General features: G+C 47.5%; 2 protein-coding genes across 8 annotated transcripts in view; one reads left to right on the forward strand and one right to left on the reverse strand.

Annotated features, from left to right (window-relative positions):
* ZNF740 (zinc finger protein 740) lies at positions 1-9,263 on the reverse strand. 2 transcript variants are annotated; one of them, XM_061206343.1, is made up of 7 exons: positions 9,126-9,263; positions 7,979-8,293; positions 5,872-6,021; positions 5,420-5,509; positions 4,706-4,829; positions 4,280-4,398; positions 1-3,289 (listed from the first exon to the last, which is right to left on the reverse strand). In XM_061206343.1, the coding sequence occupies exons 2-7, from the start codon at positions 7,985-7,987 to the stop codon at positions 3,200-3,202; spliced, it is 582 nt and encodes a 193-aa protein (XP_061062326.1). In that variant the 5' UTR covers positions 7,988-8,293; positions 9,126-9,263; the 3' UTR covers positions 1-3,199. The 2 variants fall into 2 exon arrangements, with proteins under 2 accessions (XP_061062326.1, XP_061062327.1); XM_061206344.1 differs by having other exon boundaries at positions 7,779-8,293.
* The window catches only part of CSAD (cysteine sulfinic acid decarboxylase), a 25,203-nt gene continuing 6,622 nt past the window's right edge, over positions 8,662-27,242 (forward strand). The window contains exons 1-10 of one of the 6 annotated variants that reach the window (XM_061206342.1): positions 8,662-8,734; positions 8,821-8,888; positions 9,094-9,231; positions 24,142-24,278; positions 24,562-24,688; positions 24,768-24,858; positions 25,180-25,286; positions 25,740-25,855; positions 26,326-26,405; positions 26,718-26,772. In XM_061206342.1, the coding sequence (XP_061062325.1) occupies positions 24,153-24,278; positions 24,562-24,688; positions 24,768-24,858; positions 25,180-25,286; positions 25,740-25,855; positions 26,326-26,405; positions 26,718-26,772 (702 nt within the window). In that variant the 5' untranslated portion in view covers positions 8,662-8,734; positions 8,821-8,888; positions 9,094-9,231; positions 24,142-24,152. Of the gene's footprint in view, positions 8,735-8,820; positions 8,889-8,926; positions 9,232-9,363; positions 9,566-24,141; positions 24,279-24,561; positions 24,689-24,767; positions 24,859-25,179; positions 25,287-25,739; positions 25,856-26,325; positions 26,406-26,717; positions 26,773-27,242 lie in introns of those variants that run through there. The other 5 variants (XM_061206340.1, XM_061206341.1, XM_061206335.1 and 2 more) reach the window with 5 other exon arrangements.

A 27,242-nucleotide genomic window follows, 5' to 3' on the forward strand; every position in this document is an offset into this window, starting at 1 on the left:
TATCCTAAATATATCACGAAGGAACATACACTGCACTTTAATGGTAAAAAGATACAAGTTTATAACATTTTATAAAAACTACCATTTAAAAGTGATCTTGTTCATTTGATATTCCCCTCCCCCAATAGCAAAATAAGTATATTAAAAAAAAAAAAAAAAAAAAGAGGATGGAGAGGAAGGGTAGGGTAGGAGGGATTAAGATAAAAGCCCCAGGGCCACACAGAGGCAAAGAACATCTGGGGAGAGGGTTAAAAGTTGTGGCGGACTCCACGCCTCATTTAACCCTCCAATGTCAAGCCATGGGGGCACAATCAGTAGCTAAGTGATGACAAGAGGCTATTGGGGGGGTGGACGGAAAAGACTTGGGGTGCTGGGAAGGGCAGGGCTGGTGGGACCTGGTACAGGAGCCCACCTAGGAACTGGCGCTACTCTTTCCCAGGTCCCTGAATCCCATGTCCTGGTCTTTAAGAGCCGGCCCTACCTCCCTCTCCCTTCACTCCAGACACACCTGAGGCGGCTTTCCAGTGCTAGACCCCACCCAGCAGTGGGGTGGAACATTGGGCCCAGGAGCCTTTGCAGCGGTCTTGGTCTGTGATTTCCCTGGGGTGTAAGTGGGACTCCTGGGCTCCCTGGGCGCTAAATCACTCCTTTGGCCTCTCAGCTCCTCTCTCCTCACACATCCATGGCCCCAGAACATCAGCACCTGGACAACTGAGCTAACCACCTGCTCCTGTTGTTTCCCCTCACCCAGTCCTCGGCAGGGGTGGTTCTGGTATGGCTCTTTGCACATACGCTTCGAAGTTCCCTCTCTCCCGCCCACCCAGGCAGGAAGCCAAGGTCTGCAGAGAGCCAGGGCACATCTGGACGTAAACACACATTCACACAGATCACTCGTGTGATTCTCTCCACACATACGCCAACTCACCCCAACCATAAACAGATTAGCCGCAGGTGACAGGAAGCAAAGCCTCCCACTTTCAAAAGCGCGTTTGGAAGGACAGAATTTTCTAAATGTATCCTAGACAAATCCCAGCCCCCAGCAGAGCCCTCTAACAGGGAGGGGGCTGGATCACATGCAGAAAGATGCCCTACTTGCAGAGACCAAGGGCAGGTCCAAGGACTCGCGGTCTAGTTTCTGGACCACATTAAATGGGAGTGCCAGCACAGAACTAGAAGAGCACAGGTAGCAAACACATTCCCCAGCGTCTCCCCCACAGGATCTCAGATGCTGTCAAGGAAGATCTAAAGGGTGCCACGCCTCCTTTCTTTTTCCCTGAAATCCTCACATCTCAGAGGTATGGAGACCCCCACCCCGCCATTTCCTCCAGAATAAGTAACAGCCAGGAGTCTGCTGCTGCTACTGCCTACATTTTTCTGGGAAATGAAACCACTTCCTGGAGATTGCCATCTCAGATCCCCACTGACAGCTCGGTCAGGTTCACCAAGTCAAGTCTCCATGATTCTTCCATAATTACTCACCCCTCCTCCCCACAGGTCAGGGCAGGCCACAACCTGGGAGTCAACCAAACCCTAGAACCTCCCATAAGGATCCTTTCCTTGGCAGGAAGAGACAGGGTTTTTATTTCACTTTAGAAAATTCATATTCACAAGCCCTGGTTTGGGTTAGAAACATCCTAACCACCAGTCTGTTGAATCAATCTTAAAAAAACCCCTCCAAAACAAAGCCCTCCAGTCCCCTACGATGAGTTCTTCAGCTTCTCTTGGGACCTCAAGCACCCTTCAGATTTGTTTGGTGGGGGGGGAGGTGGTCAGGAGAGGCTGTTTTATGCTCATCCTCCCGAGCTGAGGGCTAGAGAAGGGTTTGGCTCAATAATATGCCATCTCCAAGCATACAAAAACACTCACTCACATACCACACACACACACACCCACACACACCCCCCTGATCGCTTTTTGCGGGGTGGACAGGGTGGTGGGGTCGGAGCAGAGAGGAGCAAAGAGTACAGTTAAGAGTAAAACCTACGTTAGGTTTCCTCCTCAGTTTTTTCTCCGCAGCATCCCCACCCCCCGCAGTTCTTGGTTGGGTAGGGACGGCCATCAAGAAGGAAGCCAAGCCCTTGCTCTTTGGGACTGAAGGCCAGACCCCTATCTCCTCTACCTGAATACAGTGATAGGACTTGGGCAGGGAGAGCAGCTCACACTGCTCAACAGTCATGTCAGGGGACACCAAATTCCTTTCGTTTCTTCAACAGCTGTTACCCAACTTGGGGCTAGTCTTGGGTTGCTCCTAAGAGGGCACAAGGAGAGAGAACCCATTTTGACATCCATGACTTCCTGCTCAACATCTGTCTGGCTTAGGAGTCAATATCAGCGAGGTAGCCAAAAACTATCTCCAAGACCAACTGCCCAAAGAGAGAAAGGAAAGGGGCTTCACGGGCCACTCTCACCCAAGTTTCCTCCAGAAGGCACTTGAGCTGACCCCATTAGGTACCAGTGTGGCATGGGCCATTACAACAGCCATGGCCACAACTCTTGCTCTTCCCCGAAGGAAATGAGAGGTACCTGTCCACTCTTCTTGGATCCAGCCCTTGTCTGCTCCTGTCACTGTTCTTCCTTTTGTCCCTACAGTGTATAAGGAGACCAAAGTAAGCTCAGCTGCCATCCCTGATCCTATTCTCCTTCAAACAGGAGATGAGGTACAGGGCTGTGGAACACTGAGGATCAACTGCAACTAAAAACTCAATTTTGGGGGAGGGCTGGACCAGCCACAGTCCCTACTTTGACCAGGACTCTATACCTCCATATTACCTGTTTCCACAGTGCACCTGCTGAAATTGTTTTTGGATAAACAAAAACAAGAACAGAACAAACAAACAAATCCCTCTCCCCGATCTTTTCCACTTCAGCTGCCAGCTGGAGTCCAAGGTTGTGGGAGCCACACTTCAGTCTTGGTCCTGTACCTTTAGTCCCCACCTATGACCTCAGACAAGGGTCCAGGGACTAGCTTCCCTACCCAGGAATGCTGAAGGAACTTCCCCGAGATACTCATAGTCTCAGATTATTTACAGAGCTGAAGCTCTGGGGCCCGCTGTCCCCGATGCACTCTTCTGGTCTCCTGGGTCCACTCCTCCAGGAGGGGGACAGGTACAGACGGGGTGGTGGTGGGACCATCAGACCAGAGGGGTGCGCTCTTCGGTAGAATCTTCTGATCACTCCCACCACCCGGGGCCCCTTGCGCCTATAGAGAAAACTGCCCGTCGGAAGTCTTGGACTGGCACCCTTGGCACATCCGTTTGTGTCTGAGTAATCGATCTGTCCGAGAAAAACACTGAGAAGAAAGGGAGGGTTAAGTGCCTGAGAGGAGAAACTCAGTTACTATTGGCTAGAGCTGCCTTCCCCACACGGGAGAGGCACACATCCCATTCTACACCCCCTTGGCACATACACAGACGGCATGAGTGCACAGTGGTTAAGAACGCAATCTCTGAAGTCTCAATTCTGGCCTAGTGCTTAGTAGCCGTGCAACCTTCGACAAGTTATCTAACAGCCCTGAATCTGTACACTCATCTGTAAAACGGGGCTAAAGGTACCTACTCACAGAGTGGCTGCTTCATTTATCACACATTTATTGAGCATCTATCTCAAGGCAGGTACAGTTCTTGGGGCTGAGGACAGAGTGGAGAACCAGAGGGACAAGGTCTCTGCCTCCTGGAGCTTTCATTCTAGTGTTTTGCAGATTCAACCTAAGAGCACGGAGCAAAGCCTGAGACCCAGCAAAGCATCCAGGAAGTGTTGGTTGTTATCGTTTCTCATCTCTTGTTCTTGTCTTATTTTGGTCCTGGCTCTTACTTCTCTACAGATCAGATATTGACCTCCCAGGGCAGAGATTTTATCTCTTCCTCCAAAGCACACCTGCTCTGAAGTTCGATTCAATTTGTCTCTTGTCCCGGATCTGCTGTGTCCTTGGGAAACTCAACCTCTCTAAATCTCAATTTCCCCATGGGTGAAATCAGGACAACACAGCTTCCTCACGGAGTTAATGTGAAGGTTAAACAAAGTAATGTCAAATATGTTCTCACAGTGCCTAGCACAGAGTAAGTACCCAAGAAACGCTATTATTATTATTACAATTATTCTAATGGCCCCTACCCATGATCAGCTGCATAAGGCCAAAGAGATATACATCACCCTGAGGTACTAACTCTATCATGGCCAGGAATGCTAGGTGGCCCCTTGTCAGGCAGCGAATGGCGGCAAGCCCTGGTTCTTAGGGAAGAAAGTTTGTGTGTGGGCGTGAATGGATGACACGTGAGCTTACCTGATGACACCGTTCACACTGGTAAGGCTTTTCCCCACTGTGTACACGCTTGTGACGCTCCAGGTGGTACTTCTGGATGAAGCGCATATCACATATGTCACACTCAAATGGCTTCTCACCTAGCCCAGGTGGAGAGAGAAGCGAACATCAGGAGGTATACATGGCAGGGACCTCATTCCAGGTATTTTCCCAGAAATCTTTAACTTTTAGTAATGTGCAGACACCTAATGGGGAAGGCTCCCCAAAGCTGCTGGTCTCAGTGACACCAGATACATACAATCTCTCTGCCTCATTCATTTACCTTCTTTCTCTATTAGTAAGTATTCCTAATACTTACTCCTTAAAATAAACTCAACAATAGCTACACACAAATATAATACAAACTATGGACTATTCTCCCCCTTTGAATGTGAGCAAGAGACTTACCAGTATGAATAAGGATGTGCCTCTTGAGGTGGTAACTGCTCCTAAAGGCTCCAAAGCAGTGTTCACAAACAAAATTTTTGGGAATCTTTACTTGAAAAGAACCATTTTGTTCCACTACCACCACCTGGGGGCAAGAGTCAGGTATGTCATGAGGCTATCCCTCTGTTCCCTTCTTGCCCCCATTCTGCTGTGGGTTTATTTCCAACTGCTGGACAAAGTAACCTCTCTGATGCTGTCACCTCCCATATTCCTTAGAGTTAAAAGACCTTCTAAGGAAGGAGGTAGGGTGGGCAAGCTATCTGCCTTGTCAAACCCAACACTCTGAACTGACCTGAGGGGGAGTCTGCCTGCCCCTTTGCCACAGAATTTCATGCTCCCCTGACCCTCCTTCCCTTACCAAGGATGTTCCAGAGAGGGCAGAGATCAAATACCAAAGTCGTCTCTGGATGGAATCAGGGTGACACACTCACTGGCTATGAGGGAGCAAAACATCTAGGGAGAGCTCCAGGTTGAGCCAGAGAGGGAACAAAGAGGAGGACTGCCCTATTCCCAAACTGGACCAGTTTGGGGGTTACCCCATTACCTGCCTTTTTCTTTTTTTTTTTGGCCGTGCTGCATGGCTTGTGGGATCTTAGTCTCCGACCAGGGACTGCCCTCAGCAGTGAAAGCGCCCAGTCCTAATCACTGGACCGCTGGGAATTCCCCATTACCTGCCTTTTTAACAGTCTTTTTTGAATGAGAGGCCTCAGCCAAGCTGTCGTCGTCTTTGCGGCTCCGGGACTTATCGCTGTCTTTTCGGTGGCTCTTTGAATACAAATCAAATCTAAATTCATAGTCCATCTCAGAACACAAGACAGGAGGCCAAAAAGCTGCTTTGAGACAACTTATAAATGAGAGTAAATCACCTGCCCCAAAGGTTTAGAGAAAGTACGCATTCATTTCCTCTCCAAGTACCCTGGTTTTAAGAAGCTGTTGTACAGAAAAGACCTTCCTTTTCTGTACCCTTTTCTGTATCCTCTAAAATACCCACATTCATTCATTCCCCAGCTGGGTCCCCTTTCCCACTTCCCTAAATAGAAGCACTAAGGAATCAAAGCTAGGCATCTTCTGGCAGAGAGCTCGGGCCACCCGACCCCCAGGTGCCGCAATGGACTCAAGTGCTGTACCTGACTCGAGCACCTCAGCATATCAGGGCTACCTGCCCGCTCTCCATTCTCGGCCTGCTTGCTGGCAATCTGGCTCAGCATCATCTTCTTGCTGGCTGCAGTGGGAACCAAACTCACACCTGCTAGGCCTTCACAAGCCAGGAGACTTGCCTAAGTTGAAAGGAGATGAGGTGTCAGGTCACCTGGCAGGGCAGGGCAAGGCAAAAACAGACTGCCAACTTCTATAGAACTACCTTTCACACCCAGCTACTAACATGCTGCTTCTCTCTAGGGAGCGTCCCTCCTCACCACAAAACCCAGCTTCCTTCAAGAGTCCTCCCTAACTCATCTCACCAGGAACTACTCATTTTGTCATCTGTCAGCATTTAGATACAGACCAAGTGAATAATCAAATGTCACTGACACTTCTGTCATTAGCACTGTGCTGGGTAAAGCGTGTGTCTATGTATTACTTTGAAGTATTTCTAAGCCTTGTGTGTGGGCATGAGGGTCTCTCCTGTTGACCCACTGACACGGGAGATTTCTAGGGGAAATTCCTTCTTCCACTCTTGATGACACTCAGCTTCACAGAGCCCAGTTATGATTGGCAGACCTCACTGGTGCCAAATGTACATTCTATCAGGTCCTACAAACATGTTTATCAGTAAAGTTACATTAATTTCTCCCTTTAGATTTTAAATTCCCTAGATGTTGCCAATTACAACAGATATAAAAATTAAACCACTTGGAAGGATTCTGGAGTTGAATATACAATTTCTCTCCCCCTCCCGGCCCACCATTTATATGTGTACATATCCATATTTTTTCACATTCCCTGCTATACATACAGTTTAAAAATGCCTTAAGCAAGAGTGAACACGATGCTGTGAAGTGGGCTGCAAACAAAGGAAGAAGAAACTGAAGGGCTCCTACTCTGCGTGGAAAGGAGGAAGCTATGCATGCAGCTGGAAGAAAGCCAAATATACTGTAATCAGGCTGCCATCCTGGTGAGACTGGTAGGGGAGGGTCCCTGGAAGGAAGCTGGGAGCAGCTCTGGGGTTGCCTGCATATAGCTTTTCTACCCAAATAACTACAATAACCTATCAAGTCATCCTGTCTCTCCTACCCATCCTGTATCCCCACAATGACAATTACCTTCCAAATACACTGATGTGACGTCACTCTGCTGCTTAACATTCTTCAGAGAGTTCCCATTCCTTACAGAATAAAGACTAATTCCTCAGCAAGGCATAAAAGGCCCTTCAGTCACACTCTGCCTGTTTCTCCAGGAAACAACTCCCTTACCCTAACGTTCCCATCTATCACTATCTACCATATTCCTCTAACCATGCCCCACTTAAATCCTTTCCTCCTTAACTAGCAAACTACCTGCAGTACTCCTAACGTCATCACATCCTTCCATGTCTCTAAGCCTCTGCCCATGCAGTTCTCCTTGTCTGAATGCCCTGTTCTGCTTGTTTATCTAGCAAAACCCTATGCATCCTTCCAGCTTCAACTTTTTTCATCCAAGCAGAAGGATCATTCCTTCCTCTTCAGTGTACATACCTCTATTATTGCACATTCCTTCAATCAACAGATTCACTACGTCTCTACTACTAGCCAGCCACTAGGCAAGGTGTTGTGAATATAAAGATAAACAATAGAGTGTCTCTTCATCTCCCCCCGCCCCAACCCAACTAGCCTGGAAGCTTGCTGGGGACAGGGACAATTTTATTCATCTTTGTATTCCCAGCACAATGCCTTGCATGTAACAGGAGCTCACTAAATTCCTGCTGAAAAAAATAAATGAAGCATTCACCAGACTGTTCACTCCCTCATACCCCTCAGCAGTTAATGTACCAAGTGTAAACTGAGTACATGTTGCTTTGCAAATGTCCCATCAGGGCCTGTGATGCAGTATAGCCTACCTCCTTCATTTGACTGGAAGCTCCCTGAAGGCAGGGGCTGTGGCCTGTCTCCTTTCCTTCCTCTAGATCTCCCCCTGGTGCTTAATACAGAGCTTCGCTCACTGGGTTGGTCAATATGTTGACTAAGGCAGCATTCAAGAGTGAAATTGCAAACACGCTTCCCAGTGATCTTGAAGGAGGAGGACTCGAGAGCTTTTTACCTGAGCCATGCTGATTTCTCACTTAATGCAACCCAAAAGTTCAGGAGTTTCTCGATCCACCTTTCCTTAAGACACTGTTGTTTGAAGAACTGTCACCAAATCACTGTAACAACTCCTTCGTGTCCCTTCAGTCCTGCTGCCATACTGAACTGCCTTTGTCTTCAAACAGAACTTAGTGTCCTCCAAAAGGAAGATAGATGTTCCAAGAATCCTTGATCTCTGCCTGGCTCCTGCCTACTGTCTGAAGAAAGAGTCTGCCAGTCTTGGTTTTCCAGCTGAATTCTCTGGATGAAGTTCACGATCTGTTTCAGAAACCTGAAACCAGAAAGGGAGATGGGGCTGTTAGGTGCAACATCCTCAGGCCATACAACCTGCAGTGAGGTGAACTCTTTTTTTGCCAGGCACTCTCTGTGCAACTCCAAAAGAAGACATCAGTCAAGCAGAGTTTTCTTTCTAGGTCATGAGTTGAAACTGGTCTCCGGGCAGCCAACAGGAGCAAAAGTAACTGGGGCCTCTGGTGGAGGAACTGCAGCAGGCCAACTGCTTGGATTTGCCATCTTAGAACTGGAAGAAGGGGGCGGAGGTCCTCTGGGGCTTTTGTGTCCAGCGGGCCGGCCCGCGAAGCTCGCATTCTATTAAGGCGACCAGAAGTGGGGTAGAGAAAAGCTCAGGGCGCTTGGGCAGCAGGCAGAAACCGAACCGGCAGTACGCGCCCGGGCCGGCCCACACGTGCGCATTCTCCGTGTCCGCCCGAAGGTACGTAAACTCGCTGCGGAGGTGGAAGGCAGGGAGGCGAAGCCCAACTCTGTGCATTCCCTCCCATCTTCCCTCTCTCGCGCCAGCCAGCCAGCCAGCCAGCCAGCCGCTGCGCCCGCCGCACGCACCCGGAGAGAGCCGAGGAGCGCGCAAGGTGCGTGCTCGCGCCCGCGTCCCTTCCGAGCAAGCCCCCTCAGCCCAGCCGGTGACGCGGCCGGACGGTGGTGTGCGCGCGGCCCCTACCCCTCCCCGGGAGCGCCCTCCCTTCGCCACGCGCCCCTCCTCCCCTCCCCTCCCCTCCCCCTTCCCGCGCGGCGCCCCACGGCCTGCGAACTGCTGAAGCGCTGCCGTCTGCCCAGACGACGCTGCGCTCCCTGGGGCGTGCTCCTACCTGCCAGGCGCGGCCTCCTGCTGTCTCCCCCGCCGCGCGGCCCCTCCTCCAGGCCGCAGCACGCCGTGCCAACCCTGTGGCCACCGCTGCCCCCGCCGGAACCGAGGCAAGTTTACAAACACCAACCCGGGACCCGTTTCCCCGGAAGCACTTCCCCTTCCCCCCTCGTCCTCTCCCCCCTGAGCAGCATTATCCACTTCCGGGCTCGCGACCCTGGACGGGCGGGGGCAGACAGAAAGGGGGTGAGGCTGAGGGCTCACCAAGGGAGTGCAGCTGGCGAGTGAGCGGTGCCGGCGCGCGGAAGGACGGGAAGAGGGAGGACCGGAGGTACGGCGCTTGCGCCGTGGTGGGGGCGCGCCTCGGCGGCCATCTTGATTCAGGGAAGGAACGAGGGCCCTGAAATGTTGGTACGGTGAATGTTCGTTGAGCGGTTTTGCTAGGTGAGCTGATTAGTACTCCTGAAGAAGCGCCATCACTCTCCCTTCCTCCCAGATGGTCTCCCTGTTGCTTCTGAGCCTGGAGCCCCAAATAAAGCCAGAATACTTTGTCCCAGGGTTTTTCACGTAATTCGGTCGAGGTCATCTTTACCCGACCTTTCCATCAGGCCCAGATCTGCAGATTCTGAGGGCCGCCGCGTCAGCTGGGAGGGGAGTTAACTGTTTTTGCACGCTCCTGCCGAGTACACTCGACTCCAATCTGAGAACGGATACCCTGACATGGTCTGCGCACCCCGAAGCCTCTGATTTTCTTATATCGCTTCCGCCTTTATTCCAGACCGTCCAGCATCTAACCTTGGCCTCCTCGCCTGGAAAAAGCCATAGGACTCCCCTCAGTAGGAGAATGTAATCTCTTTGGAGACTTAGCGATGCAGGGTGGCCCGTGGGACCGGCTACATTAGGAAAACTTGAGCCTTTCTTTAAATTCTATTCCCAACTTTAGGGAGGGGTTCTGCTAAAGATGGGCCATGCATTTAGTGCACTTGATGGAAGGAAATGTCGATTCTATTTAGGTGTGTCAGACTGTGAGTTTAGGAGAATTAACGGAGCTGCCAAAAGAAAAAAAAATATTTGTGAAAGAAGAATTGCCAGCCACTTTTTGTACACAGATTTCATTTCCCTGAGCGCTCCATTTTTTGAGTAATTGACAGCAAATCCTTGTGCTCTTAAGATCATCATAGAACAGATAAAATGGAGCGAGATCATCAGAAATAAATCTTTAATTTAAAAAAATTAGCTCATGCTTATTTTAATAAGTCCACATGGCAGAAAAGAATTAAAAGGCAAAAAATATTTTGCCATTTACTATTCCATGCTCCTGAAGGTAGTCACTTTTACAAGTTTGGTGTATATACCTCCAGGCTTTTTTCTATGTTCATAAATTTGTTATTTCATCCAAAACATATTTTTGAGCACCTACAATGGACCACACAAGTGTATTTTAGACATTTCACATTTTAAAAATTGTTGCATAGTATTCCAACCATTTTAATTTGTCTAGACCCATCCTGATGAACATTTAGGTTACTAATAGCTTTTTTGTCTTATAAACCATGCTGTAATGAACATCCTTATATAGTTATCTTTTTGTTTTTCTAGATAGATTCATAGGTAGGATATGTGCATTTCAAATTTTAATAGATTCTGTGAAATTGAATTTCAGAAGTTTGTGACAATTTACACACTCAGAGCCATGTGTGAATGTCCCCGTTTCCTACAACCTTGGCAATACTGGATGCTATGAATTTTTGTACAGTTGCCAACTTGATAGGTGAAAAATAGTAATTTCATTATTTTAAGTTGCATGTCGTTAATAGTGAAGTTGAGCATCTCTTGTTGCTTTTTGACCATTTTAATTGTTTTTGTAAACTGCCTGTTCACATCTTTTGCCTGTTAAGGAAAAAAAGATTATTTGTCTATTTCGTATTGATTGATAGTAATCTCTATGTTATATTAACTTTTCATTTGTCATATGCTTTTAAAATATTTTCTCTTCGTTTTTCATTTATCTTTGAACTTTTTTTAGAGTGAAAGTTATGCTTTATGGGAAAATATTTGAAACATTCCTATGAAAATAGTAACAAGACAGGAATGTTTACAATCAAAACTAATATTCTATTAGAGGTACTGGCCACCCAAAAGTCATTATTATTTTCATATTTTTATACTCATTTTCACATGATATATCCATCCACAAAGAGAATCAGTTGACAAAATACTAAAACCAGTGAGTTCAGCAGCATCGCCAGATATACGATTAACAAACAAAAATTATATAAATAAGATATGAGAACAATAATCAACCATAAAAATGTCATAGAAAGGTCTCATTCACAATAAAAATGTTACATTATAGGCATAAATTTAACAGGAAATTGCAAATTATGCATTAAGAAAATCAGATTATTTTAGTGGAAGAAAAAAAGGGCTGATTATTATTTTTGGCCGCACCACGTGGCTTGCGGGATCTTAGTTCCCCGACCGGGGATCGAACCTGGGCCACGGCAGTGAAAGCACTGAGTCCTAACCACTGGACTGCCAGAGAATTCCCAAAAGGCTTGATTAGATGGAGAGTTTTACCATGTCCGCGAATAGGAAGACTTAATATTGCAGAGACACAGTTTTTACTTTAGGTTAAATTCTTATTAAAACAGGACTTTGCATGGAACTTAAGCTGACTTTTAAATCTGCATGGAAAGGAAAAATTGCAAGGAAAGCAAAAACCATTTTTGGAAAGCAATGAGTAGGTAAAATAATGGTGGGGGAGGGGAAATAAAGCCATAAATCATCTTTAACCACTTTATTTATTTAAAAAAAATTTATTTATGTAGCTGCATTGGGTCATAGTTGTGGCACATGGGATCTTCGTTGCCGCGTGCGGGATCTTTAGTTGCGGTATGCGAGATCTAGTTCCCTGACCAGGGCTTGAACCCCAGCCCCCTGCATTGGGAGCGCAGAGTCTTAGCCACTGGACCACCAGGGAAGTCCCTAACCACTTTAATGGTGTCTTTTTTTACACAGAATTTTAAAAGTTTTACGTAGTCAGATCTGCCTGCGGCTTTTGGGTTTTTGTGATATGCTACCTCATGATTATAGAAATATTTCCCTGTACTTACTTCTGGTATTTTTATGGTTGTATGTTTTCAGTTTTATGTCTTTATCTCAGCTGCAGTTTATTTTTTTTTAATTTTTAATTTTTATTTTATTTATTTTTAAATTAATTTTTGGCTGCGTTGGGTCTTGCTGCGCGCGGGCTTTCTCTAGTTGTGGTGAGTGGGGGCTGTTCTTTGTTGTGGTGCGCGGGCTTCTCATTGCCGTGGCTTCTCGTTGTGGAGCACAGGCTCTAGGAGTGCGGGCTTCAGTAGTTGCAGCACGCGGGCTCAGTAGTTGTGGCTCGTGGGCTGTAGAGCGCAGGCTCAGTAGTTGTGGCTCGCAGGCTCTAGAGCGCAGGCTCAGTAGTTGTGGCGCACGGGCTTAGCTGCTCCGTGGCATGTGGGATCTTCCCGGACCAGGGCTCGAACCCATGTCCCCTGCATTGGTAGGCGGATTCTTAACCACTGCGCCACCAGGGAAGTCCCTGCAGTTTATTTGTGTGTGTGGTGAGTAGTGAGAAATGCCAGACTTAAAAGGGACCAATAATGTAATGGGAGAGGTACTAGCCTAGATGCCAGAAAATCAGCGATCTAGGCTTCCTCCCATGTCACCTTTGTAATCTTGGACAAATTAATCTCACTTTTTTTGGCTCAAGAGCCCTTGACTTGAAAATGAGGGTGAATAAATACTTTTTCAGGCTAATTTCTAGCACTACTGTGAGGCTCAAATGAGATCATGGGTGAGAAGGCTTTACGAAGAAAAAAAAACCCTTTGCAAATCTTCTAAGTTATCTTTAATACTGATTTTTGGTTTATGCATATCAATGTAAGTGTAGTGCAGCATCATTTTTCAGTACCTGGAAATAGTTTATTCAAGTTTGTGCAAGGCCTTGGGGGAAGGGAGAGGAGAGTGGGAAAGATGAAAACTAACATTTTTCTGAATGCCTATTTTGTATTTGGTGCTTTACTTAAAGAAGGATAAGACTTAGACCTCTCTTCCCAGGAATTTACAGTCTAGAAGAGGGGAAAACACTGTACACATAAGAATTGGAGCCACTATTAACGTGGGTGTTGAGTTGGTGGGGTTTGTTAATAGGTAGACAGCTAGGAGGTCAGTGTTTTCACTTTCTAACAATAAGCCTGGCTGAAAGTGCTTTAAGAAGCAACTGCCCTAATCCCTTTGCCCTCAGGCAGGCCTCCTCCTGGGCGACCTTTCCCACCTTCTTTGGTACACTCTCCCCTCAGGCCCACCCCATCACTTTTTCAGGTAGTATCGTAATGATTACCGATTAGTGTTTTCCTGTACCAGCTCTCTATCGCCTTAAGGAGAGCCGGAATGTTTTCTCTTTGAAGGCTGCCCTGGGCCAATTGAGCAGAGTTAAACAGCCCTCCCTTTCTTTAGTGAGCGAGCATGCCTTTATTTTATGTGCTGGCCTCCCTCCTGGCCTGTTAGCTGGAGCAAACAAGGCAGACACAGCACCTGGGGCAGTGCCAGGCATTAGATAGTCAGTGTTTGTTGAACTACCTGAACTCTTTCCTCTCTCTGAGAGCCAGTTGGGCTGCATAGTAGAAATGAGCAGTATGTGGCTACCTTTGTCACCTGGTAGACCTTTTAGATGAGAGTTGATTGAGGAGTTGGGAGACCACATGGTGTAATGGGGTCATTCCTTGAGCCTGGCAATTTGTATAGTTTGGAATTCTTGTTGCCCCTTCATTCCTCCTTAATCTTTTATGTTGCTTAAAAATAATCTTTATTTTAATTACATAAGTCAATGGAATTATCATATAAAATTATAAAAATATAGAAATGTGTAAATAAGAAAATGAAAATCATCTATAAGCCTAATACCGAGAAATAACCGCAGTTAGTATTTTGAAGACTTTTTCCATCTTTTCCAGTTTTTAAAAAAATGCATGGGGAGTGACTGCTAACAGGTATGGGGTTTCTTTTTGGGATGATGAAAATGTTCTGGACAGTGTGATCCATGCACAACTTTGTGAATATACTAAAAACCACTGAATTGTACACTTTAAAAGGGTGAGTTTTGTGGTTTGTGAATCATATCTCAATAAAGCTGTTTTTTTTTTTTTAATGCCTGTAAGGGTTAAGAATCCACCTGCCAAGCCAGGGGACACGGGTTCGAGCCCTGGTCTGGGAAGATCTCACATGCCGCGGAGCAATAAGTCCGTGCGCCACAACTACTGAGCCTGCACTCTAGAACCCGCACGCCACAACTACTGAGCCTGCGTGCCTAGAGCCCGTGCTCCGCAACAAGAGAAGCCACAGCAATGAAGAGTAGCCCCCGCTCGCCGCAACTAGAGAAAGCCCGCGCACAGCAGCAAAGACCCAATGCAGCCAAAAATAAGATAAATAAAATAAATAAATTAAAAATGCTTGTAGGTACATACACACAGTATTGTTTTCTGAACTGAAAGTGCATATACAGTGCTCCTTTGCTGCTAAATGATTTAGCATGTTTCCTAAGAATAAGAACATTCTTTTATATAACTACGATGTAATGATCAAGTTCAGGAAATGTAGCACTGATAGAAGAATTCTAATACTTATGAGGCCTTTCATGTCAGATTCCACCAGTTCTTCCAGTAACTTTCTTCACAGCAGGTTTTTTTCGTCCTTATCCAGGAGCCTATTTAAGATCACATATTCCTTTTGGTTGTAATGTCTCTAGTTTCCTTCAATCTGGAACAGTTCCTCAGTCTTTCTTTAATTTTCATGATATTGACATTTTTGAAGATTACAGGCTACATTGTTTTGTAGAATGATCCTCAATTTAGATACATCTGTTTCCTCATGTTTAAATTCAGGTTGTGCATTTTTGCCATTTTTCCATGCCTCACGTCAGGAGGCCCATGATGTCCATCCATCCCATTACTGGTGATGTTAGCCTTGATCACTTGGGTAAGGTGGTGTCCACCAGGTTTCTCCACTGTAAAGTTACCACTTCCCTTTAAAGTGCTTTTAAGGAAAAGAATTTTACAACATAACCCAGAAGAAAAAGCTTTATCCAGGTTTTAGTGTTCTGCTGATGTTTTGAATGAGAGAGAAAGATATAACATTTGAAGTTTAAATAAAAAGGAAAAAAATCAGCCAAGGACGAGGAGGCAGGAGCTCAGTTAGAATCTAGGTTTCAGAAGATGGTACCATTCACCTAACCAGGGAACTCAAGAAAAAGAGCCTCAAGAAAAAGGCTCATAATGAGTCCACTTTTGGACCTGTTGAGTGTGAAGTCCTGTGAGACTTCCAAATTAGGCAGGTGGCATCATGGATCTTGGCTGGGGAGAGAGGTCTGGGATGGAGGAGTCACCAGCATGTAGCCCTGGGAACAGAGTAGATTGTCCAGGGAGAGGTGCAGAACACAGATGAAAAAGGCCCTGGGATAGAACCCTGACGGAGGGCCAGAGGAAGGTGAAAAGGCAAAGGGAACTAAGAAATGGTCAGGGGTAGTCATATGGAAGCCAGTGAAAGAAAATGTTTCAAGGTGGGATGGCAAACTATGTGTGTTGGCTCCAGAGGGGTCAAGTAGGATAAAGATGATATGTGTCCATTGGATTTGGAGGCAGGGATGTTCTTGGTGACATTGAAGGTGCAAGCTACATGGTGGTGGGCTCAGGAAAGTGTGAGAGGAGAGGAAATGAAGATGGAGTGGAGACAACTCTTTTAAGAAGGTTGGCTGAGAAGAGGAAGTGGCTGGAGTGGGAATGTGTTATGAGAGGTTTAGACAATTAAAAATGCTGTGAGAAAGAGGTAGTGGGAAGGAGAGTTGGAGAAATGGGGGGGCGGGGGTAATCAAGAGGGTATCCCTGAAGGAGAAGGAGAGGAAGCCTTTAGACCAATGGGTCCAACTCAGATGTCTACAGGGCCAGGCAGGTAGAGCAGATGAGTGAGGTGGACTAGTGTGGACTGAGGTGAAACAGAATGCAAAATTCTAAGGGCCTGTGGCCAGTCCTCTTCTGAGGATTGTCATCCAATCGTCATCCATTGCCATGCACTTTGCAGTGCCCCCTTGTGGGAGGAATATACATCCTCACCCCACTGCCCCAGGGCTTGCTTTGGTCAACTGGATCTGACCAGATGTGCCATATGCTAGGTCTGAGCAGAAGTTTTAGGAGTTGGTGCATGGTTTTCTCTGCTGTGAGAACACTGTGTCCCAAGTAGGGGCTATTCCTTCAGCCTGGGTCTTGGAATAAAGGCACATGAATCAGAGCTATAGCCAACCCTACCACCAACATAAACCATGAAAGAGAAATAAATCTCTGTTGTAAGGCAGTGGTCCCCCCTGACCCCCAACCGTGCACGGCTTGCAGGATCTTAGTTCCCCAACCAGAGATGGAACCCTCGCCCACTGCAGTGTAAGTGCAGAGTCTTAACCACTGGACCGCCAGGGAAGTCCCAAGACAGTGGGGTTTTGAAGTCATTAGTTAACCACAGCAAAACTGACTAATACAGGAGTTTAACCAAAATAAAGCTATACTAAGATATTTTTTACTCCTCGAATTAAAAAGATTCAGAAGTTTGACAGCATACTCTGTTACTGAGGCTGAGAACACAGGCGCTTTCATACACTGGTGTCACCTCTATGGATGTTGGCAATCCTTATCAAAGTTACAAATGCAGATGGCTGTAATCAGAAAGACAATAACAAGTCCGTCAAGGATGTGGAGAAATGGGAACCCTCATGGGAATGTAAAATAGTGTAGTCGCTTTGGAAAGCAGTTCGGCAGTTCCTCAAAGAGTTAAACGTGGGACTTCCCTGGTGGTGCAGTGGTTAAGACTCCTCGCTCCCAATGCAGGGGGCCCGGGTTCGATCCCTGGTCAGGGAACTAGATCCCACATGCATGCCGCAACTAAGAGTTCGCATGCCACAACTAAGGAGGCCTCCTGCTGCAACTAAGGAGCCTGTGAGCTGCAATTAAGGCCTGGTGCAACCAAAAAAAAAAAAAAAAAGTCAAACGTAAAGTTACTATATGAGCTAGCAATTCCACTACCAGGTATGTACCCAGGAGAATTGAAAACATGTCCACACAAAAAATTGTATATTAATGTTCATAGCAGCATTATTCATAATAGCTTAATAGTGGAAGCAACCTAAATGTCCATCAATTGATGAATACTTAAAATGTGGTCTATCCATACAATGGAATATTATCTGATCATAAAAGGGAATGTAGTTCTGATACATGCTACAACATGGATGAACCTTGAAAACATTATGCTAAGTAAAAGAAGCCAGTCGCAGAAGATAACATACTGTTTGTTTCCATTTATGTGAAGTGTCCAGAATAGGCAGATCTTTAGAGGCAGAAAATAGATTAGTGGTTGTCAGTGGTGGGGGGAGGGGAGAATGGGGAGTTTCTTTTTGTGAGGATGAAAATGTTCTGGAATTAGTGATGATGGTTGCACAATTTTGTTACTATATGAACAACTGCTGAATTGTACTATTTATTTATTTATTTATTTTAAATATTTATTTATTTATTTATTTATGGCTGTGTTGGGTCTTCGTTTCTGTGCGAGGGCTTTCTCTAGTTGTGGCAAGCGGGGGCCACTCTTCATCGCGGTGCGCGGGCCTCTCACTATCGCGGCTTCTCTTGTTGCGGAGCACAGGCTCCAGACGCGCAGGCTCAGCAATTGTGGCTCACGGGCCCAGCTGCTCCGCGGCATGTGGGATCTTCCCAGACCAGGGCTCGAACCCATGTCCCCTGCATTGGCAGGCAGATTCTCAACCACTGCGCCACCAGGGAAGCCCTACAATTTATTTTTTACTTAAAAAATTTTTTGGTACCCCAGGTGGGACTGAATTGTACAATTTAAAAGGATATGCTTTAGAGTATGTAAATTATCTCAATAAAGCTGTTATATTAAAAAAAAAGAATGAGGAAGTTCTATATGTTCTGATATGATCACTCATATACTGTTAACTGAAAAAAAGCAAGGTGCACAACAGTGATTATATGCTTTTATGTGAAAAAGGAGAAAATAATATATATTTACATTTGTTAGTATTTGCATTAAAAACTCTGAAAGATTATCTGAGACACTAATAAAAATAGTTACCTGGAATGGGGCATATGGAATGGGGTGGAAATTAGACTTTTCACTATTAGTATTTTCATATATTTTGTTTTTGAACTACCTGAATATGTTGCTTAATCAAAAATTTAAAAATTGAAAAGAAAACACAATGAATGCACAACTATAATAATAATAAAGGGGGAACTCCAACTACACATGATTGTTGCTCCTTAAAATTCAGGCCCCGTGTTGCTAGATCTTCTGATTTTTTTCACAAGAAGCTGGAAGTTTCGGTATTGACAATTATTTTTTAAAGTTTTAAAATGTACTATGCAAGCCAAACAAAACCATGTCTATGGGTAGCAGTTGGCTCTCCGTCTTCCAGTTTGTGACCTGTGCTTTAGACGGTGAACCTCATGAGGGCAGGGCTGTGGTCTTTTGCTCTCCATTGTGACCTCTAGTGGTCACCAAAGTGCTTGGCACATATATACCAGATACTGAATAAATACTGAAGTAAGGCAGAGAGGGATCCAGAGTGCAGGTGACAAAAAGTTGAGTGAGTTTGGATGGTTTTTATTTTCTATAAGAAATTTGAAATGAGAGGGAAACAGGGAGAAGGTTGATAGGTCAATAATTTGAGAGGTGTGGGAAATTTTTGAAATAATTGCTCCAGAGAATTGGAGATAGAGCCGACAATAGAAGAATAGTAATATTGCCAGGCAGTGCTGTGTGTCCAGTTGAGCAGAGTCATTGCTGCTTTTTGCCTCTGAAGATGGTTACTACCTTCATCACAGTCCTGGGAATTCCCTTAACCTCTCTCCTGTGTTGGGCGAAATGTGATGTGGTCTGATTCTCTGTCCTTTGTCTGTGACCTGGTTTGGATTTTGTCTCTGGAAGTCTTTGGATCCTCCATTGTTCTGAAACAATATTATCATCTGTCTTCCTGTTGGTCATTCAGTGGATCCATTTGATCTACCCTGTTCTATAAAGCTTTTTTTTTTTTTTTTTAATTTCTTTCCTCCTTTTTTCCCTTTTCTTTCTGAAACTTCTATTAGTTGACTCTTGGGCCTTTTGGATTGATCTTCTATAGTTCTTTTCTGTTTTGTTGTACATCTCTTTATATTTTTATCTTTCTGTGTGATTTTCTTGACTGTCATTTCAGTTGTCATATTTTTAAAACCCTAGAGCTTCTCATTGTTCTCTGAGTGTTCCTTTTTGAGAGCAACCCCCCCCCTTTTTTTTCTGTTATGGATGCAGTATCTTCCTGAATTTTTGAAGCTTTCTTCTGCTCCCTGCATTTCTCCTCTTCTACCAAATACCTTTTTTCAGTTTGTCTGTTTTTACCTCTGTGGTTCACATTAGGGGCTTTCCTCAAGTGTCGGGTAGTCCCTGGCTGTCTGTCTGCTCACATTTAAGAGTGAGGCACTAAGGCATATTGGAAGGCCCAAGTGCATAGAAAGGATGTATTTATTGACTTGTGGGCATCACTGACTAGGTGATTGGGCGAGGACTGAAATGAGAGTGTCAGGTCTTTTCTCTAGGGCTATTGAGGTCAGTTTCTTCAGAGAGGAATCCTCCAGTCTCCTGGCCCTGGAAGGTTTACCCCAGGCCACTGGTTCTGAACACTGATTGGGAGAAAGGACTTGACTGGATACTTCCTGCTAATCCTCTTGTATTCAGTACAGTGCCTCCTCCTCACCTTCTGCTGTGCTTGGCATCCCTAAGTCCCAGCCGCTCCATTTCAGTTTCTCTAGAAAACAGACTTCCTGCTTCTTTGGAATTAGGTGGAGGAGAGGGGAGTTGCCTTGCTGAATGGGCAGGGGGAGAAGAGTGAGGGCCTAAATGTTCCTTGTATAAATTTTCATCTAATTTCCACGTTTTTAGCTGTGCTTCCTCCTCCTGGCTTCCAAGGTAGCTACTGTTGTAAATTCCTGAGCCTTTCTGGGCTTCTGCCCTAAGAACCAGCTTATATCCTGTTGGCATAACCCTCTGCAGACAGACTGGCTTTAACTTTCTGCATTTGCTGAACCACTTATCACTTCTCATCTGCTTTCTATCTTCTACAGTTATTCACATCTCTCACCTCTTGTCTCTCATCTGCTTTATTCTTCTGGATTTAAAATTCCACTGATATAATTTTAGTGGGGTTTCAGGAAAGAGTAGTAGTAAACATATGCATTTTATCTGGTGTGTTTTATTGGAATGAGCACAGAGACCATGAATTTATAGCAAAACCAATTTGAATGGTTAGGTGGTTTTCACTAGCAGAATTCAGCAGTCCTGGTGGATTTGGTAAGAGAAGGACTGGCCAGTTGGATTGGGGTTTTGCCAGGTGGATTTGGTGGAAGGACATTAGGGCCAGGGAGTTGAGGATTTTGGACAAAGAATGGTTGAAACAACAGACCATACAATCTAGGTTGTGTAAGTGAAGGAAAGAAAGATACAAGGGAGTTGATGGCTGGAGGAGTTTTATGAACTAAAGATCCCATGAAGTCAGAAAAACTTGTCAATTTTTTTTTGACTTTTTGAATTTTATTTTATTTTTTTATACAGCAGGTTCTTATTAGTTATCTATTTTATACGTATTAGTGTATATATGTCAATCCCAATCTCCCAGTTCATCACACCACCCACCCCCCGCCACTTCCCCGCCTTGGTGTCCATACAAAACTTGTCAATTTTTAAACAAACCCTACTTGGTCCTTCCAGCATCTTCTCAGCCAGGGGCGAAAGTGCTGTTCCTAAGTTTATTCATGTTTCTTTGCTTTATCATTCTATCTTGGGGGTTAATGTCCTTCTTGCTTTGAAAAAGGAAAACTCTCTCAGGTCCCCAGGACAGGATTCTGTATGGGGCGTGAGGGTAGGGATGCCTCACCTCCCTTTTTACCCCGGAGGAAACTGGGGGTGTTCAGAGCCCTCGCCTCCACCTTTCATTTCTTTTTTTTTTTTTTTAATTTATTTTATTTATTTATTTTTGGCTGCACTGGGTCTTTGTTGCTGTGCGCGGGCTTTGTCTAGTTGCGGCGAGCGGGGCTACTCTTCGTTGTGGTGCACGGGCTTCTCATTGCAGTGGCTTCTCTTGTTGTGGAGCACGGGCTCTAGGCACGCGGGCTTCAGTAGTTGTGGCACGCGGGCTCAGTAGTTGTGGCTCGCGGGCTTAGTTGCTCCACGGCATGTGGGATCTTCCCAGACCAGGGCTCGAACCCATGTCCCCTGCATTGGCAGGCAGATTCTTAACCACTCCGCCACCAGGGAAGTCCCCACCTTTCATTTCTGAGTGGTGACTTTGGTGGGATGGATACAGAAGGGGCCGGGTGGACAGAGCCATATCTTCCCTGCAGACCTCTCTTCAGAGCTTTGGGAAAAGCCTTCCTCCAGCCTGGGGTCTCTCTTTCTTCACCAGTCGTTCCCTCCTTGCAGCCTGTTTTCCACTCCCCTGGCCTGCTTGCCGTATCCAACAGCCTGAGCTGATGAACACCCACAGATACCTTGGAGGTTCTCTCTTTAAATCCCTTATTTTACAGAAACTGAGACCCTGAGGTGTACTCACTCCTGGCCCAGAAGCCTTTGTGCCACAGCAAGCTCAGTGGCTGAGGGTGCCCCGCATGAGGCAGTGGAGCCTGGTGATTAGGGGCGGGGTCTTCAGAGCCCCGCACACCCTTGTCCAGACCCAGCTCAGCCACATACTGGCTGCATGACCTGGACACGTTACATACATAGTGTCTCTGAAATCTGTTTCCTCATCTTTAAATGTGGGTCATAAACTTAACTTCAGTGGTTGTGAAGATGAGAATAATGCATGTTAAGTACAGAATGAGGCATGTTGTAAGTACTTCCATGGTGCCTGTTTTTATTAGCCTCTCTCCTTCTAGCCTTTCCACCTAAAACGCCCCACTGCTGCCACCTGTCAGGGGAGCCAGAGTGAACACTGATGAAGGATTGAGTCTTATTCTCAAGGCTGAGCCAGCTCCCCTAGTTTCCCAAAACCCAATCTACTGAGGAGAAGTTTAAGGATAGGACCACTAGGGTCCCTTGGACCTGTGTTTTCAACTAGCTTGGGGTCCAGTGGCTGCTGACAGTGGATTATACCAGAGGAAGATTCCTTCCTTTCCATGTTTTCTGGATCCTCTTATCCCCTCATTTGGCGGGTTCCCCAGGCCTTGGTGTTTGCCCCTCTCTCCCTGGCCATCTCTGTGAGCGTTCTCTCCCCTGGGGAATGGAGCCCATCACAAGGCTTCAGCTGTGGCCCACCTCTCGAGCCTGATTCTCATTCCTGCATCTCAGCAGAGCTCTGGACCTGGCTTCCTCCCATATGCGTATTTGTAGCCCTGGACACCTCCACTTAGATGAGTATTTCCAAGAAATAACAATCTTACTTTCCATCCAGCCTCCACTTTCCGCATCCCTATTTCTTTTAGGGGCACCATTATTTTTCCAGTCACCCAAGCTTGAAACCCCAGGGTCGTCCTTGGCCCTTCCTTCCCCTCCAATGTAGATTCCGTAAGTGTTGAATTGAGTATAATCCAGCAAGTGGTTAAGCCTGCATGTTCCTCTGCCTGTCCTTCCCTGGCGACACCACCCTTATTCACGTGTGGCTCACCTCTTTCCTGGTTTACAGCAATGGCCTGTTCATTCTTCTGCATCCATCTGCTATACACTGGTCTCCTGAGAGCGTTGTTTTCATCACATTAATCCTTGCCACAGAATCTTTCAGTGGCTTTCCATTTTCTGCAGGATAAAATCTAGATTCTTGGCCTGGCTGGCACTCAAGGCTCTCCATAATCTCGTGCAGCTCTGCCCACCCTGCCTTTGCTCCCATGTCGTCCTTGCAGACCTTCTCTCCAGCCAGCCAGGCACCTTCACTGACCTGAGAATCAGCCATACTCATTCCCGTTGTAAGCTCATGGCATTCCCCCCTGTCCCTGAATGCCTCTCTTCCTCCCTTTCTCCAGTCCCGTTTCTCCTGCCCGCTTTCAAGTTGCAGCCCCAGTCCCACTGCAGATCCTCCCCAGTCTTCAGCCTTCATCCATCTCTTCTCCTGAATAGCGCTTGGGATCAGCATCTATCCAGTGCCCTGGGCTGTAACTGTTGCACGTGCATCAGTGTCCACCCTCCCCCCCCCAGCCCGCACCCCGACCCCGGCACCCTGGTGTGAACACAGTTGGTGGTCACTTCAAACAGCCACTCCCTGTTTGTTGAGCACTCTCAACCTGCCAGGCGCAGGATTATACCTGCTTAACAATCTGCCTCCTCAGTGTGGCCTCCTTTTCTTCCTGCTCTGCGGAGAAGAGGGCTGTAGAAATCAGGACAGTTCTGAGAAGACTCTGGGGGTTGGGATGCAAAGAGATTGGCCTCTGAGGCCTGCCTAAACCATTTCTCTGCTCCTCTCCAGCCTAAGTGAAGGTGGCATGTGTTTTTGCCTTACATCTCATCTCCCCCCTTCTTCATGTCAGCTAATGGTTATTCAGGAAACTTCTCTCAACCTGCTGGCCCTATCCCAAATCTTTAGGGCAAGGGTCATGAGAATGATGTCATGGTCATGTGACTGCTGCCTATACCTTGCTCCCTCTGCTGCCCTAGTCCTAACACTCTAAAAAGCCAATTGTGTCCCCTGCTTCCAGCTCACCTGGACAAAGACCTGAGCAGAAAGGTAAGCTTCTCACCTTTGCCTTTGGTGAGCAGTGGCCACTGGATTCTACCTGCTCAGCACTAACTGCCTTTTTCTTTCCCACCTGCTTCTGCTGGCTCTCTCCCTGGACACTCTCACTTGCCCTTATCTGTACAGTGAAGGCTGGGGCTAGGCCTTAGGCCCATTACGGAGTTGAAGTTCTTGCTGGTTAGGTCCAGGTGGGGTCCACAGGCTGAGTAGGGAATAACTCCTGCTCTGCTCACAGGTTTTCTCCTGATGGCTGACTCGAAACCATTCCTCTCCCTTGATGGGGACGCCGTGGCTGCAGAAGCCTTGCTCCAGGATGTGTTTGGGATTGTGGTGGATGAGGTCATTCGGAAAGGGACCAGTGCCTCCGAGAAGGTGGGTCTTTTCTCCCTCCTCCTCCTGCCCATCAAACCTGGCTGAGAACTTTCCTCCTCTGTCCAGGCTTCTCCCCAGAATTCATCACTCTCACTGTGTGCCTCGGGGATTACATACTGGGCCAGACTGTGTTTATTTACCCTTGTTCACGTGTTGCTTGGAAAATATTCCTAACTTGCTGTAAGTGCAGCTTGGTGGTGTCTTCTGTCTGCTGAGATGTGGTGTGGGCAGCCAGTCAGTGGGGTGCCTCAGTGCCCCCAGAATCTCCCGCTTCTCCTCCTAGGTCTGCGAGTGGAAGGAGCCGGAGGAGCTGAAGCAGCTTCTGGATTTGGAGCTGCGGAATGAGGGGGAGTCACAGGAGCAGATCCTGGAGCGCTGCCGGGCTGTGATCCGCTACAGTGTGAAGACCTGTGGGTCCTGGGTCCTGTGGGGAGGCGTGTCTAGAATTTGTACCCAGCTCCACTCTGAGCCCCCGTCCCCCTTCTCCAGGTCACCCTCGTTTCTTCAACCAGCTCTTCTCAGGGTTGGATCCTCATGCCCTGGCCGGGCGCATTGTCACTGAGAGCCTCAACACCAGCCAGTGAGCCATCCCAGGGCCCCCTTCCACCACCCCGAAAGGATTTGGGTTTGTGGGAGACACACTCTGTGGGTAGGAGAGGAGAATGGTGCTTGCCCCCCTGTCTTTTCTTGGAATCTCTGCTGGCAGAGTCTTTCCCCTCGTACCCTTTGGGCTTCCTTTCCCAAGCTTTCCCATGTCTCCTGGCTCCAGTTTTTTCTCACCTTTACCTCCCTGGTTCTTTTTCACCAACTCAGTCCTCTCTTTGGACCCTCCTCTCACTCACTCTCTCCACCTCCTCTCTCCTTGTCTCTTTCCCATTCTCATCATTCCCTCTCCTGGCAGGTACACATATGAGATCGCCCCCGTGTTTGTCCTCATGGAAGAAGAGGTGCTGAAGAAACTCCGGGCCCTGGTGGGCTGGAGCTCTGGGGACGGTGTCTTCTGCCCTGGTATGTAAACAGGAGGGCGGCCTTTCTTTGGCCTTTTCAAGGGTTCCTCCTTCCCCACTGTTCTCTTGCTCTAAGCTGGCAGGGAGGGGTGATTCTTCTTTGTTTCTTCTCCAGCTGGACTGGGGCCAAACCAGAGAGAAGCTGCCCAGTCCCCTGTATCCTCGTGTTTGCCAGATAATACATGGGATCAGTGCCTGCTGTCCTGGCGGGGGGTGGGGTGGGGTGGTGGATCCTGGGATCAGCCCAGGATAAGGAGGGGGAGTCAGGGGATCTGCAGATCCCGCTGTTCTGGGTTACCAGCATGCCATTTGTCGAGCCCTCGGAACTCGTGGCCTGGTAGCCAATCACACGTGCTTCTTTGGTCAGTTCTTCTGGGTGGAGAGGTCAAGAGAGCCAAGCTCCAGTTTTGACCCACTGCCCCTCCCTCTTGCCACCACCCCTTCCCTGTGACAGGTGGCTCCATCTCCAACATGTATGCTGTGAACCTGGCCCGCTATCAGCGCTACCCGGATTGCAAACAGAGGGGCCTCCGGGCACTGCCGCCCCTGGCCCTTTTCACATCAGAGGAGGTGGGAAGAGGCACAGGCCTACCCTGGGCTCCCCGATTCTAATCTCCAGCCAGCTGAGTCCGAGACCTGTCAGGTCCTCTGCCTGCTCAGACCCATCTCTTCGGAGACCAGCCTGCCCCCAGGTGGATGTGCTTCCTTCCAACCAAGGGGGCTGTGTAAACGCTCCCCGTTCACCTTGCCTCCTGTGTGGGGGTAGCAGAGGGACATCCAGTGCAGTGTACACAGTCCACACCCTTTCTGCAAAGAGTATGGGCCATGGGCCAGCAGCATCAGTATCACCTGGGAGCTTGTTAGACATGCAGAATCTCGGGCCCCAGCCCAGACCTACTGAACATGAATCTGCATTTTAACCAGACACACTGGTGATTTGTAGGCCCATGAGTGTTTCAGAAGCCCTGGTCTACAGGGTCTCATCTGTTTGACCAGTCTCTCTCCTCCTCACCCTCCCTGCCCTCTGCCTTCCTCCACAGTGTCATTACTCCATCAAGAAAGGAGCTGCTTTTCTGGGACTTGGCACCGACAGTGTCCGAATGGTCAAGGCAGATGAGAGGTGAAGGTCCTTCTGTCTGCGTGTCTCAGACCCAGCCTGGCGCAGTGTGCCTTCTCATTGCCAGAGGCTCTGGCCTCTGGCGCACACCCCGGCGGACTTCTCTCCCTGCTCTGTTCCTGCCGAATTGCCTCTGCTGTCTACCAGTGCCTGCTAGAGTCTCCGCCCTGTCTCCTGAGATCTGTTTACCCCCTTAGGGAAAAATCAACACTGTGGCCTCTGCATTGCTAACCGCACATTACCCTGCTCTCGACAGTTCTGCTGCGCAGCCTAGAGAACCTATTACTCCCCTACCCACTAAGTTTTCTTTTCCAGAGGGAAAATGATCCCTGAGGATCTGGAGAGGCAGATCGGTCTGGCCGAGGCTGAGGTGAGTGAGTGAGGGGTGATGAGGCAGTGGAACAGGACACTTCTGTTCCTTTCTTGGAGGGTTCTTTGGCCTGTCCCTACTCAAGGCTCCCCTCATCCCTCCCCTTGATCTCTGTGCCCATTTCCCTGGTGGGTTGAAGTGATCCCTGGGGAGCAAGGACACTGTAGTCCTGCTGAGACCCATGGGCAGGATCGGATCCCAGGGCAGGAGCAGGACTGATTCACTGAGTGGAGTCCCAAGGGGCACCGCAGGGAGGATGTTGGGGACCTGAGGTGTAGCACAGAAGGTTTCTGAGAGCTGGCAGGGTCTGTGCAGGGAGAAGTTCAGGAAGATGTGCGGGCCAGTGGTGAGCAATGCAGACTTGGAGCAATGGGAGATGTGGAGGCCCCTGCACGCCCCTCCGCGCTGGCGGACATGGGAGCTGCTGCAGCCGTCTTGGAGGGTGTTTCAGCACTATCTTTACCATTTTT

This window comes from Eubalaena glacialis, chromosome 11 (assembly GCF_028564815.1).
Source record: "Eubalaena glacialis isolate mEubGla1 chromosome 11, mEubGla1.1.hap2.+ XY, whole genome shotgun sequence".
Classification (NCBI taxonomy): domain Eukaryota; kingdom Metazoa; phylum Chordata; class Mammalia; order Artiodactyla; family Balaenidae; genus Eubalaena; species Eubalaena glacialis.